The 12,103-nt window shown below is 51.3% G+C and overlaps 4 protein-coding genes across 4 annotated transcripts; 2 read left to right on the plus strand and 2 right to left on the minus strand.

The window, feature by feature from the left end:
* Nucleotides 1–257: 257 nt before the first annotated feature.
* Z518_07554 (uncharacterized protein) lies at nucleotides 258–650 on the minus strand (the record flags this gene model as incomplete). Its single annotated transcript, XM_013415683.1, has 1 exon — nucleotides 258–650. The coding sequence occupies one exon, from the start codon at nucleotides 648–650 to the stop codon at nucleotides 258–260; it is 393 nt and encodes a 130-aa protein (XP_013271137.1).
* A 1,037-nt stretch (nucleotides 651–1,687) lies between these two features.
* On the plus strand, nucleotides 1,688–2,677 carry Z518_07555 (uncharacterized protein; the record flags this gene model as incomplete). Its single annotated transcript, XM_013415684.1, has 1 exon — nucleotides 1,688–2,677. The coding sequence occupies one exon, from the start codon at nucleotides 1,688–1,690 to the stop codon at nucleotides 2,675–2,677; it is 990 nt and encodes a 329-aa protein (XP_013271138.1).
* Nucleotides 2,678–3,430: 753 nt separating this feature from the next.
* On the minus strand, nucleotides 3,431–9,169 carry Z518_07556 (uncharacterized protein; the record flags this gene model as incomplete). Its single annotated transcript, XM_013415685.1, has 2 exons — nucleotides 3,431–8,658; nucleotides 8,710–9,169. 2 exons carry the CDS (start codon nucleotides 9,167–9,169, stop codon nucleotides 3,431–3,433), a joined length of 5,688 nt encoding a protein of 1,895 aa, XP_013271139.1.
* A 1,952-nt stretch (nucleotides 9,170–11,121) lies between these two features.
* Nucleotides 11,122–11,991, plus strand: Z518_07557 (nicotinate (nicotinamide) nucleotide adenylyltransferase; the record flags this gene model as incomplete). The annotated part of the gene is made up of 2 exons (XM_013415686.1): nucleotides 11,122–11,360; nucleotides 11,421–11,991. 2 exons carry the CDS (start codon nucleotides 11,122–11,124, stop codon nucleotides 11,989–11,991), a joined length of 810 nt encoding a protein of 269 aa, XP_013271140.1.
* Between the last annotated feature and the right edge of the window lie 112 nt (nucleotides 11,992–12,103).

Here is a 12,103-nt window from a genome sequence, read left to right on the forward strand (position 1 = left end):
AACATGGAAGATTTCTAACCCCTTTGCCCCTCGCTTATCCTTGGTTTTCACTTCCATCGTTGATGCCTTGCTAGCCTGCTGAAAGCGGCACTGCTTCGGAGGATGGCAATTGAAACAACACAAGATTACCATCAGCAGAAAAAGTATCTGAAAATCTCGGGACCTTGGCCAGCAGCTACACGTGCAAAGCCGGATTGTATAAGTCTTCAATTGTACCAGATGCCGTTAACACAGTCCAGCAATATGTCATCACCCTTTCAGGCTGCGGAGCCTTCACCTCCGTCGTCAAAAGCGTCTGTCCCTTGTGCCGACTTTTTCGATCTTGATGTCTGCTGCCATGTACGCCGGACCTGATGCAGCCTTTGCTCAATGCCTTGTTCGATGGTTGCTCTGGGGGTGCTCGGAGGAAATAGCTCGTTCTGGGAACACAAACTGAACATGATTCCGATCACGGCGAGTTTCTCTCGCTCGGGTACGGCGGTCCAAACGACATTGACATCGGCCCACCTGGAATTGGGGTGAGCCTGACAGTACTCATTGTGAGCATTTCGCGCAAAGTTCTTGAAGTTTTCGAATTGCCGAGCGCTGAGGCCAAGCTTGTCCATCACTACGGCGGGTGAGTCCCGTAGCCTGATGGGCGAGCGGCTCATATCGAATCAAATTCAGGCGGAGCGGTTGACAGGACGACGGCAGGACAAGGTCAACAATTAACGACACACAGGACTCGAAGGTTCAATGATGACCAGGACTCAGAATTACTTTTTCAGCCTGTCCCTCTCAAAAGGTCCCGGGAATTCGACTTCCTATCACCTGGCACCCTGTGACCAAAGTCCTTGCACTTGCCCTCTTACCGGCGTTGCCCTACTTACTCGCCAAATATGCACCTCTGCCAGCTGTCTTGCTGAAAGCTGCTCTTCCAATTGGGCTCCTCCCCACCGCCTATTGCCAAGGAGCAAGGAAGCAATCAGAGCAAGGCCTCTAAGCGGTTCCCGACTGCCCTTAGCAATACTCCTAGGCGGTAATCGCCCGGGTGAAGCGCCGGAAGACCAGGATCATCGACCCTGGAAGAGCCTAGAGACACAGAAGCCGGCAGGTGGCTTGGATTGGCTTGACGGGTCTGATGGAGGTTTTTCCCCGAATTCCCCCAAGCCCAACGGCTTGCAATGGCAACGCCGACCCGTCGGCCAATCGCTTTGCAACACGCGCCCCCTGTTTGCCAGTGTTTGGCCTGACACCGTGGAAACTGTTTCATTAACACCACCTCCTCTCATGAATGATTCGAGAATTGTCGCAGCTCCACGAATCTTCCTTCATGAACTGTCGCAGGTCGACGTTCGGTAATGTTCCCATCCGGACCGTTGTTGACGAATATCTCAACGACGTGAATCGCCGCCCACCTCCTGCGGCTCTGATGGTTTGCTTCTCTGTTCTTTCCCGTCCTCCTTTCTCTCATCTCGCCTGGTTTGCGGTGCAGTTCAGTCGTTATTTGGCTTGAGTTGTTTTCCTGTCTTCATTTTCAAGAATCTTGCTGGCAAGGTCAACCTTCCTTTCGCAGTGGCGACCGACAACTGACCTCTCGACGGGACCTAACATTTTGGATTTTGGCAAATCAAACACCACAGCATTTGACGCCTCTCGTTCCTACCACTCAAGTCGACCCCGCCAGACATATCGAATACCCGCAAAAATGTTCAATCCAAAAACCCTCATTCTAACGTCCACCTACCCCACCGACCTCTCACCGCCAAATACCAACCCTCATCACCGCTTACGTCGACGCTTCACCACGATCCTCCACATCACCAGCCTTTTTGCTAGTTTGATCGCCCTATCGCTCTTCTCAGCCGCTATACCGAGATGGAACTCCAACTTCTTCCACAACGCAGGTCCGAATCGCGGCGACTGGACCGACGGGATGCCCATTGGCCCCTTAGCCTTCGCATTTCTCTACCACGCCGCCGCCCTTATCTATACCCGATCACCAAAATCCCGAGGATCAGGTAGCAATGCTTCGGTGTCGTCATTGTCCTCTCTCTCGCGCCGCTCGCTCCTCATCCACACGACGATCCCCGTGTTGGTACTGCTCAGTCTGCTTCCGGCCCTTCTGCTCGCAGGTTATGGCTCGCTATTCCGCTTCTGGCAGCCAGCCAAACGCACGCAGTCGGGAATACTGCAGTGCAGCATGCTGAACGTGTTTACTCGAGAATGTTCCCCGGTGTTCTACGATATCGGTGCTTTGCAGATCGCGGGCATCGTCTTCGGCACCATCGTCTGGTCCGTCCAATTCACCTTGCTGCTTGTAGCTTTGCGCAACCTTCGCCGTTATCTCCTCGTCAAGCAGCTTCAGAGGGAGAAACTGGCACAGTATGGTGGGCACGAATACCCCGAACGGACAGATTCGCATAGAAACAGGCGACGCCACGGCTCTGGAAGCAAGGTCGGATCTCGAGAGCATGCTAGCTGGCATCAACATCCACAGCGACTAGCTGGGTTGCCGAGCCCCAGATCTGGTTCTGGCTCACGGTCAGGTTCCCGCAGTGGCTCCCTCGCCGACAGTGTAAACGAAGGCCAACCGAGCAAGACAGAGCCACCTCACACTCAACAGCAAGATGTGCCTGTATACTTTGTCCAGACCCCTGAAGCCAGCCATCCACCGCCATCTCGTCGATATGGGTAATTTCAGGCACAATAATCTCTTTTCTTCCCTCCTCTTCCTCGTGTCGAAGGAGAAATGGACCTATACCCGTGTTCATGTTGCTATCCATGATTTGAATGTCCACGGTGTTTTCGCCTACATGACCGACGAATGTTTTTTACTTTTTTGTTATTTCGGAATCTAGGTAGACATCATTACGATGAATCAATGAGTTTGCGTTGGCTATCTCACGAATACTGAAGTGCTCGCTCAATACGCGTAAGCCGTAGTTGATCACAACTCGACACCTGTTCAAGAGCCAAAAGTGAAAGCCTCAATAAGACGTGTCAGTGTTTCTTAACTTGGGTCAAAAAGCGGGGACAGCGAAACCCCATTTTCATGTCCATTCCATTGTCATCCATAGTAGTTTCGACTGCAATTTGGCCATGATTGAAACGTACCACGAAATAAACGCCTCACTCCCGCAGAGTGCAAGTGCAGCGCGGTTCCCGTGCCCGGAGTCCATGATCAACCTTCCATTTCAATCTACGCCTATTTCCATGCAATTTGTTCATGGCCGTTTCATCCTTCATGGATCAACAAAGGTCGGATTCCATCCCCCTTCATAAACTCGATATCTCTCCCTTATGCAATTTTAGCCAAAGTCCATTGTCGCTCGACAGTTGATCCAAGTAAAATCGAAACCCACTCTCAGCTCTCACCCTCTCAAAGTAATACTTCACTTTTTACCTCCAATATCCACCTGCTCAAGCCACTGTATCATCGCTGACACCTTTAGGACAAGTGGAATGCTCCTTGACCCTCACGGATAGCCACAAATAATCTTTCCTTCAAAATATGCTGCGAAGTGTAGTCGGGAAGCTTTAAATAATTGACACAAGTCATCACACTGGGAAGATAGTCGTCCGACGCGTAAGGAGGCTCACTTGGCTTGCAGACCACAGTGAACATGGGTGTGAGACTCTTGAAACCTCCAATTGGAAGTTTGGGGCTGCCAGTGACAAATTGCAAGAAGTCACGACGCTCAGAAGCGGTGAGCTCTGACATTGTCTGTAACAAATTCTTGACGCTCTTGCTGTCCATGTTGAAGCCATGGTCTGCTTTAACAGAGTCCATCAAGGTCTCAATAGACCAGTCCTCATCGACGCGTCCAAACAGCATGACCAGCTCATCAGGGGTGAATGCCTTCAAGGAGGAATACGAGAACACCTGGGAAAATCCGGCTTGGAAGGCTTCAATTTGAGGCCGAACTCCACTTCCTAGACTCATATCGAGTACTCTTTCAATGTACGTCTCAACGTTGTCCGCAGTCACGGCGACATTGGACCCGTTTTCAATCAGTTCAATTCCCGGATAGCCAGGAAGAGTGAAGTCGAGCATGAGGTCCTCAATTCTGGCACCACGAATTGTGAGATTATCAATTGCCTGCGCTTTCGCGGTCTTTGTCATTGATGGATCAAGTTCGACCTTTGTTTTGGCCTTGACAAATTGCTGCAGTTGAGACAGAGAATTGGCCAGGTCTTGATCAATAGTGCGCAATAACCCAATCGATGGTACTGCAGTTGATATGCCCCCTATTTTGAAGAAGGTAGGACTGAAGGAGATGTCGATGATGCGAGAATCAAGCATGGAGCGAGCAACGAACTTTCCGAGCACTTTGAACAGGAGTAACAGCTTCTTGCCACCTTCGGTATGAGTCTCTGCCTCGCTCATTGGGGTTGGGAAAAGCCCATTCTTTCCAAATGCGAACTCGTCGTTATCAGCAGAGTCGTTCTCGCGCCACATTTTCAGCTTCTTCTTCGAGAACTCCTTCGATACGGTCGAGTAGAACTCAAGAGTAGGGCCCAAACCCGTGCCAACCTCTTCAAAGTACTCGACCTCCAGAACGCTCGGCGAAGCACCATACATTCCCATAACCTTCATGGCAGACTCCAGGATCCGATGGCGAGAAATGCGCACTTTCTGGCGCTGAGGTCGGCCAAGCATAGGTCTGTCATCTCTTCGACGGTCACGACGGTCATCACTCTCCGATTGACTGTTCTGCCAGCGGATCATAGACCGTGAGTATCCGAAGGAAGTTGACTGCAAGAACAAGTGCCGAGTCTCGAAGGGAAACAGAAAAGGGAAGGACCTAGCAAGGTCTTCGCTCCAATCTGGAAGGCAGTTGCTGGCAACGATCAATGGCTCCTCCAGCTGACGATTCATTTTCGCGGTCAGTTTGGTATTGATAAAAGACGCCAAGGACTCGGGATAGAGCTTGAGGCCTGGTCGTCCAATGACCTCCTGAATCTCGTTGAGATTCGCGTTAAGCTCGTGAAGGATCCGGAGCAACGCAAGAATCGAAGAAGTAATTGGGTGACCATCGACGGAAGCAGGTAGGCCGTCACTTGGGCCCTGCTTTTCTGGCTCGCTCCATCCAGACAGAGTTGATGGGTTGGGTGGAGGGCCTCGGACCTTTCTGAATTTGACAGCGTGGACACCGGACCAGATGCTACGCGAAGACAGGTCTTGAGGTTGATCCCGATTGTGGTGGACGGCTCGATAAATGGTAGTGTTGTTGGGAATAATTTTGCCGTCAATGCTAAATTCAATGTGCCAGTCCTGCGGAGTTGACGAGAGTGCAGCAGGGTGTGATGGACGTCCACCGCTTCCTGCTGGGGATGGTCCGGGAGACTGTGCCGAAGACGGGGGTCGAGTGCCTCCGGGAACAGGGGTGCCAGGCTGAGGGGTGAATACTCTCGTGCCATCCTCTTGACGGGCTGTCACTTTTCCAGAAGAGCCAAGTTCCATGTTCACTGCTCCCGGTTCTGGCATATCGTCATCTGACATATCGTCTTCAAGACCGTCAACGAATGCCTCGAGCGCACCCTCACCATCAGGTGTCTCGTCGTCTTCCAGAACTTTTTCATCGGCGCATTCAAGCTTGTTGGGGGTGGCTTCAGAACTGGGCTCCGGAGGCGGCGGCGGCGGCGGCGGCGGCGGTTCTTGGTTTGATGAAGAAGCCTGACTGCGTCGGGTGACTCGTTTTCGCTCGGCCTTCTCAGGTTTCTTCTCCGCAGAACCCTGTCTCTCCTCGGTTTGCTGCTTCATTCGAGTCGAAAGTCGAGGCCCAGTACGAGACTCTGTGTCTCCAGGACTAGGTAGATTACCCATAAACCCCTGCGCATATGGTGACAATAAGCCTGATTCAGTGGCACCAGAGAGGTGAGCGAGACGAGCATTTGCAATCTGCTGAAGCATGTCACGGCGTCGCTGAGCAGATGCAGGGCGGTCGGACTGGGTGAACCGAGGCCGAAGATAGTCATCCAATGCTTTGAACGTTGCAATGGCATGAATGGAGACGATCATCTCACGATAAGTCAGAGGAATGTCACTGTCAGCATCGGCTGACAATCTGAGTCGGAGCTGGCGCGAAAGCATGGAAGTAGAGCTGCTGCGACTGCTCTCAGAGGCGTTATTGTTGACAGTGAGAACCTCGAAATGTTCAGCACGACTGAGGAGATCCTGAAGCTTTTGTATGAGCACGCTGAAGGGCGTAGCTGCTGAGGATGCAGAGGTTGTCTTGATTTTGCCCGAGTTGGTTGATTCCATGAATGCTGACACAAGATGTGCCCTGGCGGTGCTGTATGCCGAGGACGGATCCTCCGACAGGACTTTGACCAACACGCGAATGATGCCGGAGTCCAACAATTCTGAACTGGTGATGCTCTCAAGTGCATCACCGTCGAAATAACTTGCGAGACGGGTGAAGAGCTCGTTCCCCATCTCCACCGAATTTGGCTGCTGATAGAACATTTCAATGTCGTTCGCCAATTTGTGAAGATCAGCCCGAATGTTGGAAGCCTTGTTCTTCATGTCTTTACCCTTTGGTGTATCATACTTTTCCAAGAACTTCTTTGCACGCATCACAACCAAGTCGGCGATCCCAGCAATGGCGAGTGGAGACGGCATTTCTTCTTCCTCAGACGAATCAGAACTCTGGGAATCGTCCATATCATGATCGTGTCTAACGGCAATTTCGTCGTCATCGACGTCTCTCTCGTCGTCATGGTCATCGTCTTCTGGGTCACTGTGTTCATCGTCTTCGCCGTCACCCTCGTCGTGCTCCGCATCATCATCATCACTAGCATCACTATGATGTCTGGCGCGGTCGCCTTCAAGATCTCCACCGTTTCCTAGACGGCCGTGTCTTTCTGTGCTGCTGCCAACCCCACCGCCGCCATCACTTCTCGTGGAGGTAGATGACTTCTTGTCGACATCCAATGGTCTGCTGCTGAGTTTCTTGATTTCTCCTATAACGCCTTCACGATGGAATTGGTATTGATAAATGTCTTCGAGTCTTTCAAAGAGTAGCTCCGATGCTTGGAGGGCGAACATCACTAGAGTGGGATGATCCTCTTGAGACAATATCGATGCGAGGAACGATGCGTACGGTACAGGTCGAAGCGCTTCTTCAATGACACGGGTTTCGAGGTTGGAAAGAATCTTCAACTGAGCGATCAGAACCTTTTGTCGAACACTCAAATTCACAGTGCTGGAATACGCATCTGTCAGTGTGGGCAAAAGGATTGTCGCAAATCGGCGAGTCTCTTCTTTGCAGTCTTCAAGCAATTGTAGCCTCTTGTCAGTTCGCGATGTCTTTCCAACTCGCGTTCCATCATCATCATCATCGGAAACATCGTCGTTTATGTCCTCATAAAACTCGAAGTCTGAGTTCTTGGAAAGTTTGGGGTGTGGTAGGAGTTCGCAGATGATGTTCAAAGTTTCATACACTTGCTCCCGAGGTCTATGGATCAACGCTTGCATAATGACGACGCTGTCAATTTTGGAGGCGGCGCCCGCAGTTTCGGATGGAGGAGAAACTCCAGTAAGAATCTGGTACAATGTATCGACGACATTCATCTTGAGCAGTTCTGTCGATAGTCGAGGGCTTGCCCGGGCCACGATTGCAAGCACTCGAAGAAATTCGGTATGAATATTGGTTCCAATGAGGTTGGTAGTACCGGGGAGAAGCAGTCCTAGGATTGCTCGGAGCAATGGTGGGTCAACCAATTGCTCGAGTTTGTCCGCGCTGTGCTTGAAACTATCGATAACTCGAGTGACACAGAGGCAGCCTTGCTCGACGACCTTTTGGTCGTGACTTGACAAAACGTTCAGGAGGATCGGCATGACGTCTCGTATAACTGGGAAAGAATCGTGTGGAATGTTACGACAGCAATTTGCCGCAGTAGTAACAGCAGTCCGCTGCGTACCCGTGGCGAAGAAATCAAGGAATTGTAGACAAGCGGTTAAGCCACCTTCGCGGACGATGGATCCTGGGAAATCGACCGACACTTTGGACAACGTGCTCAAGGCTTGCTCGGCAACGTCGATGTACTGAATATCAAGCAATTTCTGACACAGGACAGGGACTGCACCACCATAAACCACATTGGCAACCGAGCCTCGTAAAGCTTCCATCAAATTGGCAATGCAACGGCAAGCCAGAAGCATCATCTCGGGGTTCTCCTCGCCCGTGACGGGATTGGGTTGCATCAAGGCCACGAGCTCTTTGACGTAAGGATCTGGCGAAAACTGCCCTGAGAGGTTGTCTTCGTTGGAGACCAGCAGCAAGTTGGACAACTCCTCAAGAGCGAGCATTTGCATGGTTGGGTTGTCTGCTTGTCGAAGATTGTTCAAAATATCTCTCAGTCTTGATGACATTCCACTCATCATTCCGCTCAAGGCTCGTAATGTACTTGACAATCCTGAGGGAGGCCCACGGCCTGAGCCAAACAAGGCTGCAGAGAATGGATCGGGAGCCTCATCGTCTTCCATGAGGCTCGGGTCGTCTCCGTCGTTGCTCTCGCTGTCGTCACGATTAGGTGGTGGCGTGTCATTTTCTCTTCTGGGAAATTTTTCCTCGTCCTCTTCGTCTTCTTTCATGGAAACATCTTGGTCCTTCTTGCTCGAACGTTTCTTCTGTCTGCGAGAGGGCGGCGTTTGGGTTGGAGGCGAAACGTCTGGCAAAGAAGTCAGCAATTTGGAATCCTCAACTGAGGCTTGCTTTGTACCTGATGATGTCTTCTTGTTATTTCTGCTAGGCGGTCGTTTCGAACTCGACTTTGAAGATATCTGTTTCGGAGACTCGTCGGCGTATTTGGAAGATGACCTAGACCCTTTAGCTGCCGCCTCGGCGATGGCATCATGTATGAAGGCCCACCCATTATTAGACATCGCCGGCTCGTTGGTGGCGGATCTTCTCCTACTTGATCGAGAAGAGATTTGTGCGGTTGGAGGTTGAGCTTGCGGGGGCTCAGCCAACTTCTGTCTCTTTCCCCGTCGATGGGATGCAGGGTTCGTCTCGTCTGAGTGGTCGGTGGGGCTGGATGCTCGACGGCTCGGGGCCTTACGTTTCTTGGATGAGACAGGACGAGGATTTGAGGGTTGGGGAGGATCGGCTGGGTTGGTGGTGGTCGGGGCGCCAGACTCTGCTGCGAGCCTCGCAGATGAACGAGTGACTCTGCGGAACATGAGTGACGGATCTCATCGAGGTATGTGAGTGTGTGTCAAAAGAGGGAATGAAAGGTATGGTGGTATTGCAGAGTGAGGACTAATCATGTGTGGTGGTTGAGAGGGTCACTTTAGATGTGGTTCTGGTGCTTGAATGAAGGGCAAGTGATGCAGGTCTCCAAACTCGGAGTAAAAAGTGAAGACAGAAGTCGTAGTGAAGTGAGAAGTACCTGGCTCTGCGCGAGGAAGTTGAGTGGGAAGAAGATGGTTGATCCGAAGCAAGTGTGTTTGCAGCACGTCCGTTGGTGATTTGGAAGGTTGAAGAGCGTGCGGGCAGATTTGCCATGTTAACCCGCCATCGAAGGGCGGCGATGGTAGGAGGAGGCAAGAACGTGCAGGGCGAACACCAGGTTGAAGAAGTAACTTGATAGATGGTAGAAAGTGAAGAAATGAAATGGACCAGTCTTGCACCCGTAGAGTGTAAAGTGGTATGTGGTATGTGGTAAGTCAGTGGTAGTAAAAAGTTGGTTAATAACTCCGTAATAAGGACGTGGGTTGGCGAATGGCGCAGGCAACTAGTCCCACACGGGTATTACAGGGCGTTTGACAGCGGCGCAGTGGACGACCATCGCCTAATCATTGATGAAACCAGCCGAGAGCCTTGCCGCTTCTGGATGTAAAAAGGCTCCTCCTTGCCAGACTACTGTATTGCGATATCTTCCTCTACCGAACCCCTCTTTGAGTATATCTCACCTTTGACACCCGGCATTGCAGCCGCGCAGGTCTCACATAACCTACAAGACTGATGATTTTACCTATTGATATCAGCTTCATCTACTTCCACCACGACTAGACCGCCAACAGCTGTCGCTTCTCAGTCGCCTGTATGCGGATTGACTCACCGTCCATGTTTTGCCTGCTGAGTGCCTGCGATTTCTCTATTACTAAGGAAAAGCCCAGGAAGAGTAGCGACCCAAACTGACAATGACTATGACCTCGGAATACGAAAGCCCATGGGCTGTGATGTTGCTGGATTCGATAGAATCAGGATTGGACTGTTGAGTGCAAGAGGCTCTGGAGGAGATTCATGCATATGCATGCGGGCTGGAAAACACCTGTTCACACCAGAGGAAAACCATAAGTAAACCCGAATCCAACGGCCTAACTAAACTCATCAAGCACAGCATCTGCTGGCCGTCCGGAGCAATATAGCTCCAGTGGTAAATGGCACCGTCTGTCCCTGGCCGCGTGATATTCTCTGTCCGCGTCATCTTCCTTTGTACCCAGTACAGTACATAATTCTAATAGCGACAAAATAGTATTAAGTCACAATCATCTATTCCCCTCGGTCTCGATCTTTCCCATTGCTCCTCACGTATCCTCTCCCACCCACCTCGCTGACTGCTCGTTCTCCAGCCGGGTGCACTAAACTTCTAGGTACCAAGGCGCAAACCCATTCCTCCACCACCATTTCTAGTACTCCGTCACTAGCTTATTGACGGTGAAAAGCCTGCTATCGCCGTTCCCGGCGTCCGGATATCCACCCCCCTTCCAGTCTCCCCAACGGGCCTCGCGCCTTGTTGCTAAAAAATCTTTCAGGCTCGTGCCTCTCCTCACAGCCGAACCGATACCAGCCACTTCCCGAACTCACTCAACTCGGGCAATGAAGCCCTGAGATGCTGAGTCGTTCCTGCCTACTTCTCCTACCGTCCTCCTTAATCACGGTCTCCCCTATTTGCAGGCCTTTGGCTTCTCTTCCTCTCCTCACGAGGGAATCACTCTGAGACGCCCGACAGCCCCCGCCCTCCGAATTATCCCCCTTCGTAACCGCTACGTCTTGCTCTGACAAATCCGCAACACCCTCGGTCATCTTCTTACCCTCTCGCCTATTCGGTTCGATCGCTCAAAAGTAAAAGACATTCTCACAGAAGAGGCCGACTGTTCTACAAGCAACCACTGGTGACGCCGACAAAATGGACGAATATCACTTCCCCGATTCCCGCCTTAAGAAGAAGATGGATGATCCTTCCAAGACCCCTCTTCTTCTTGTTGCATGCGGCTCTTTCTCCCCTATTACTTTCCTCCACCTGCGCATGTTTGTCATGGCTGCAGACTACGTCAAACACAACACCGACTTTGAAATGGTGGGCGGATATCTATCCCCCGTGTCGGATGCCTACAAGAAGCAAGGCTTAGCCCCAGCAGAACATAGGTGGGACTGCAGTGCCCATTCTCTGAGGGGAAAAAAGCAATAGCTAACGTTCTGGTATAGAGTGGCAATGTGCCAGCTTGCAATTGACAGAGCCTCCAGTTGGCTAATGGTCGACACGTGGGAAGCAGAAAAGAAGGAATACCAGCCTACGGCCAAAGTGTTGGACCACTTTGATCATGAAATCAATGTGATAAGGAAGGGCATTGACACGGGAGACGGAAACCGAAAGCCCGTGAGAATAGCATTGCTCGCTGGTGCCGACCTGATCCAGACCATGTCAACTCCCGGCGTGTGGAGTGAGAAGGATTTGGACCATATCCTTGGGCGCTACGGCACATTCATCATCGAAAGATCCGGGACCGATATCGACGAAGCCCTGGCTAGCTTGCAAAGCTATCGCGACAACATATACGTCATCCAGCAATTGATTCAAAATGACGTCAGCAGTACAAAGATAAGGCTCTTCCTACGAAGAGGGATGAGCGTACAATATCTTATCCCAGCGCCGGTTGTGGAATATATCGAGCAAAATCACCTATACGAAGACGACGGTCGTGCGTCGAGCATGACTTCTATTACCCACGCCGACAGCGACAAGGGCAAAGCCAAGGAAGTCCAATCCACCAGCTAAGAAGTTCATTTTGCGATCAATCAAGCCATTAGATCCAGTACGTGGCCATCCGCCTGATCTCTTCTTACCCATTAAAAAGGCCAAATACTATGGCTTCATGGCACGGCCCTCT

This window comes from Rhinocladiella mackenziei (genome assembly GCF_000835555.1).
Source record: "Rhinocladiella mackenziei CBS 650.93 unplaced genomic scaffold supercont1.5, whole genome shotgun sequence".
Classification (NCBI taxonomy): Eukaryota; Fungi; Ascomycota; class Eurotiomycetes; order Chaetothyriales; family Herpotrichiellaceae; genus Rhinocladiella; species Rhinocladiella mackenziei.